The sequence below is a fragment of the Trichechus manatus genome, unplaced genomic scaffold (genome assembly GCF_000243295.1).
Source record: "Trichechus manatus latirostris isolate Lorelei unplaced genomic scaffold, TriManLat1.0 scaffold00070, whole genome shotgun sequence".
Classification (NCBI taxonomy): domain Eukaryota; kingdom Metazoa; phylum Chordata; class Mammalia; order Sirenia; family Trichechidae; genus Trichechus; species Trichechus manatus.
Window position 1 is genome coordinate 10,717,625 of NW_004444006.1, and position 4,599 is coordinate 10,722,223.

The window sequence follows — 4,599 nt, forward strand, 5'->3', positions numbered from 1 at the left end:
AAAGTGAGACAAAGGAAGTCTGCTTCATAATTTTGTCTAAGCACAGACAAAAACAAGGTTACTGTGCCACCCACAAAATACCAAACACCCCCCAATCCTAGCTAAATGAGTGACTGTGATTTCTTTACCAATTTCAGCTTTATTCTTGTTCTAATCTGTCCTCCATATAGATAAGATTTATTAGATATCATAAACCTGTCCCCACTTTCTGTTAGCATACAAGCTAAAGTAAACCCCCACTTCCTTAAACCCTCCCCAAATCACACAACCAAAGCCCAAACCCGCTATGTGTCTTTCTAACACCCTCTTACTGATTCACCCCATGGTTCCCCACAATGCATGTTCTTCCTCACTGCAATGAGGAATAAACCCAACTTGTTCAACTACAGGTGTGTCCCTGGGGGCCTTTGTCTGGAGGGCATTGACATGAATGACAGCTACAGCACAGGGGCCTGGTCTTCATTCAGAGCAGGCCCAGAAGCAGCTTACTGCTTTTTTGTGTGTGTGTGTGGAGGCAAGAGAAAGGATGGGAGGAATTGCAAAGTGCCTTGGCCTCCTCCCATGGACTAGAAGATTCACCCATATTCCTGACTTTTTAATGGACTGTAACAGTAGCCATGATTAAAAGAGGTCCAATCTTTATGTGTGTGTTTGGAGGGTGGGGAGACAGGAATTTTATAAAGATTAATATTAATGGTGGTTAAAATGTGAAAAAGTCTATATTGTCCAAGCGTGCATTGGAAGCATCTCTTGGTTTAGCTTCCCTTATAATAGTAAGTTGTCTCTCTCTCCCTATACACAGTCAACTATTACAACCCCAGAGAAAGGGAAGTGACCATCTACCACCTCCCCTGGGAGAAATATATGACATAGTAGAGGGTTCTGACAAGTCAGGAAGAGGAAAGAAAAAGCCCACACCTCCCCCCACCAGATCACTGTAGGAAGATGGGACAGAGGTAAGAAAAGCAAGCAGTTTTATAAACTTACCTCACTGGTCAAAGCCTGAAAGAGGAGACTTGTTTAATAGTAGAAGAGGGAAGTCATGAGCAGAAGAGCTTTTGTTCTACTTTCAGTTTAGAATTCTGTGGGATCACATCACAACCACCTGGGATGGAAGAGTGGATAGGCAGCAAGAGTGTGATAGAGTGAGCACTTTCTGGCAACCCTCAGCTCCTATGTGGCAATGGAAAGGACAAAGAAGTTCCCTCTTATCCCAGAGGGAGGGATGTAACCTTTACAGAGTAGCCAAAGCGGGAGCTAAGTCTCTGAATTCCCACATGTGAAGAAGGCAAAGTCAGCGCTGGGACAAGGTCTAACCAACCACACCCCAGTGTCCCCTGTCAGTGCACCTCCCAATGTAATAAATAAATGTAAGCCCCTTTAAATCCAGATAACATTGTAGAAGAGTAGGTAGGAAATCTTAAGTACAGAGTAACACGCAGGAGTCTATTATATAGAATATCTAAATTATTAAATAGCAACGAGTTTACTTGATTGATTAAAATTAAGGTTTTTCTTCTCCTGCAACCCTGTGGGGTGGAAGTGGACTCAGGATGAATATTTCATTAGTTACAGAAAAAAAAAGACACTTTCTTTGAACATCTAAGTATTGTGATAGTAAATTTGCAGGCCTACATAAACACATAGAAAAAGAACTGTAGAAAATATATCAAAACATAAACAGTGGTTATCTTTGGTGAGTAGGCATATGGATTTTGCTTTTAATTAACTTTTTTAAAGTATTTTCCAAGTGTCCTCCAATGAACATATTACTGTTATAATCACAAAAGATCAATTTTTAAACATAAAACACTCTGAAATTTTTATTCTGTTTATTTTGCAGTGAAAGAAAATGAAAAATCTTTTCAAAATGGTGATCACTTTCAATGAACAATTAAATGTACTATAGCAAAAGGAAATTGTACATTATAACCATGGTTTACACAATTACACAGAACAATATATGGCAAAATTTTGAAAATACTGTGATTAACACTTCACTGATGAACAATGACCTCAATGTCACAAAGTTTCATTATTGTTTACTTTCATATAAGATACAAGACCATAGGAACAAGCTATCATTAATACTGAATGTGGTTTTGCCTGAAATTCTTAATCATATGCACGCTTCTTCTTAAGCAGCAAAGTTTTAAATTCTAGTGCATTTCTACTGCAAAAAGTATCAGGTATAACCAAATTAAATTCACTCGCTAAAGGACTAAGAAACCAAAATACATAAAACAACAAGAAAACTTTGGGTTGGTTTTCCAAAAGTTTCTTTCCAAACATATATTCATCTCATTTAGCACTTCTGATAATATTCACAGCCACAGATTAACAGTTATAAGACAAAAGGACTTCATAAGCATTAAACTACATAACACTATATTAGTATGTCTTAAATCATTTACTGCAGTCTACGTTTCTTGAAAACACTCTACTACTAAAATTCAACGTCAAAGAAATTACTATTTGAAGTTTTCTTATACTTATCAGACATATTTTAATTGACACTGCAAGAAATATCCAGAACACAAGACTGTAATTAACTTCTTATATCTTGAGTAACAAGATCCAGGGCAATTAATTTAAGGGCTACATATACTCTGCTTTAGCGATCAATATCTTCTACTAATGCCTCAAGATTTTTGCAACAAGCTTTAACCTCCTCAATTGCAGCCATCCAATTATCATAAATAATTTTGTCATAAATCGCATCATTAACTTCCCTAACCACCCCCTCCTGCTGAGATTCTAGTGCATCGCCTGAGAAAAATAACACTGATCTTGGGATTATGTAAGCACGTAAATTGTGACCAAGTGAAAAATCATCATTCACATATCTTCCATTTGAACTGCCTCCATGAGAAGTAAAGAAATTGAAGAATGAATCCTTGGGAAAATCTTCAGTTACAGTTCGGACTGTTCCCCAGATCTGGTGTTTCTGCTTCTTCTTGACCGTTTTCAAAGTGACATTTTTTCCTTCATTCCAATCTATCTCACAGCCTGTGCAGTACTCAATTGCAGTTCCTCTATAGGGATGGGGATCATAATATGCAAGCCTTGACTTCAGCACATAGGTCTTTGTCAATACTTTATTTTTGAAATATTCATTGGGTTTGAAGTAAAACTCTAGTGTGAAACTGAGAAGCTCACCAGGACCTGAAAGATTCACTTTAACATCTGTCAGAAGCTTCAGAATAGGCTCATCATATTTCTTAATCAAAGGAGTGAGGGTATCAACGTTTTTTAAAACAGTCAGCCAAAAATTAGGAATTCCTTTAGGATCCTCCTCTTCTTTATTCTCTTCTGTGGTTGCTTGGATGTCATGGTCATCCTCCTCCTCCTCATCATCAACAGCATAATAATAGTCCTCATAACCATCATCCTCATCCATGCATTCATGTACCAGACCCTCCTCCTTACCATACATCTCTTCCTCATCATACATCTCATCATCATCATAGTCCTCAGAGTCTGATTTATATTCACATTCCTCTTTTGTAGGTTCATAAATTGCATTGATGATCTGACGTCTCTTTTCCAATAACGGTTGATACATTTCAGCAAACTTTCTTTCAATACCATGAAATTCCCTGAGGAATTTGGATTCTAGATTGGCCACTCTAGTTTGAAGCTTTTTGAGGGCTAACACACGGTACTTAACTTTCACAGGCAGACTTTCAACAAAGTCTGTATCTAAAAGATAACCGATAAGTCCCTTTGGACGGTCGGGGTGTGGGTCTGAGTCATCCTTAGTATCTTTACCTTGTTCCCAGTCTTCCCCAGGACCAGCGGCGGCTTCTTCACCGCGCTCCCCATCATCTCCCGGCTCAGCAGTGGCATCTTCACCGCGCTCCGGATGCTCCTTCTGCCCCTCTATCATTACCTTATTACCACCCTCTTCTTGACCAGATTCTGACAGTTCCTTGTGGTCAGCTGACTCAGACATTTTTCAAAGGACCGCACAAGTCTAAGGTGGCTACTGCAGAGATCAGGAGACCTGAACTCCGCCGGAAAAGACTCACCGAAGTAGCAGAAGCGAAGGTGGCCTGGGCAGAGGTAAAAGGAGCAGTAGCGGCCAAACTGCAGAAGCGGTGCTGAGGCTGTGAGAGCCCCACTGAGGCAGAGTCGGTCTAGGCTGGAATGCAGAGGGCGGCGAGGGTCGCCTTGACTGGTCCTGCAGCAGCCGGCCAAAGAGGACACAGATCCGCAGCAAACAGACCTCCTCCCGCAAGCAGCTGCTACTTCAAGGAAAAGAAATGCCGCAATCTGTTTTCGCAGCTGTCTCTAGATTTTCCTGGTGCAAACAGCTTGCTGCGTCACTCCCTGGGCTCCCTCCCAACTCTGCTCTAGCTTCATTTGCTGGGCTGCAGTGATCGACAAACCTTGAGCCAATAAATTACTAGAGCTATCAAGTTTCCCATTCCACCCATCTTCCCAGGTTCTGTAACATGGCTGATTCATCTACCTCTCACTCATCCTCCACCTTCCCTGTCAGTGGAGATTTCTAGAAAACCAGCGTTGGTTTATTCATTCAACTTTCAGCTGATATTATACTTTTATAATTTCAAAATAGCTGATAGGAAATGTTGT

General features: G+C 40.3%; 1 protein-coding gene across 1 annotated transcript; it reads right to left on the reverse strand.

Moving 5' to 3' along the window:
• Positions 1-1,815: 1,815 nt before the first annotated feature.
• Positions 1,816-3,955, reverse strand: NAP1L2 (nucleosome assembly protein 1 like 2). The gene has a single exon (XM_004380157.1). It carries the CDS (start codon positions 3,953-3,955, stop codon positions 2,615-2,617), a length of 1,341 nt encoding a protein of 446 aa, XP_004380214.1. The 3' UTR covers positions 1,816-2,614.
• Between the last annotated feature and the right edge of the window lie 644 nt (positions 3,956-4,599).

Excerpts from the sequence above, each read along its gene's own strand:
- NAP1L2 (XM_004380157.1), bottom strand. The coding sequence starts at position 3,955 with ATGTCTGAGTCAGCTGACCACAAGGAACTGTCAGAATCTGGTCAAGAA.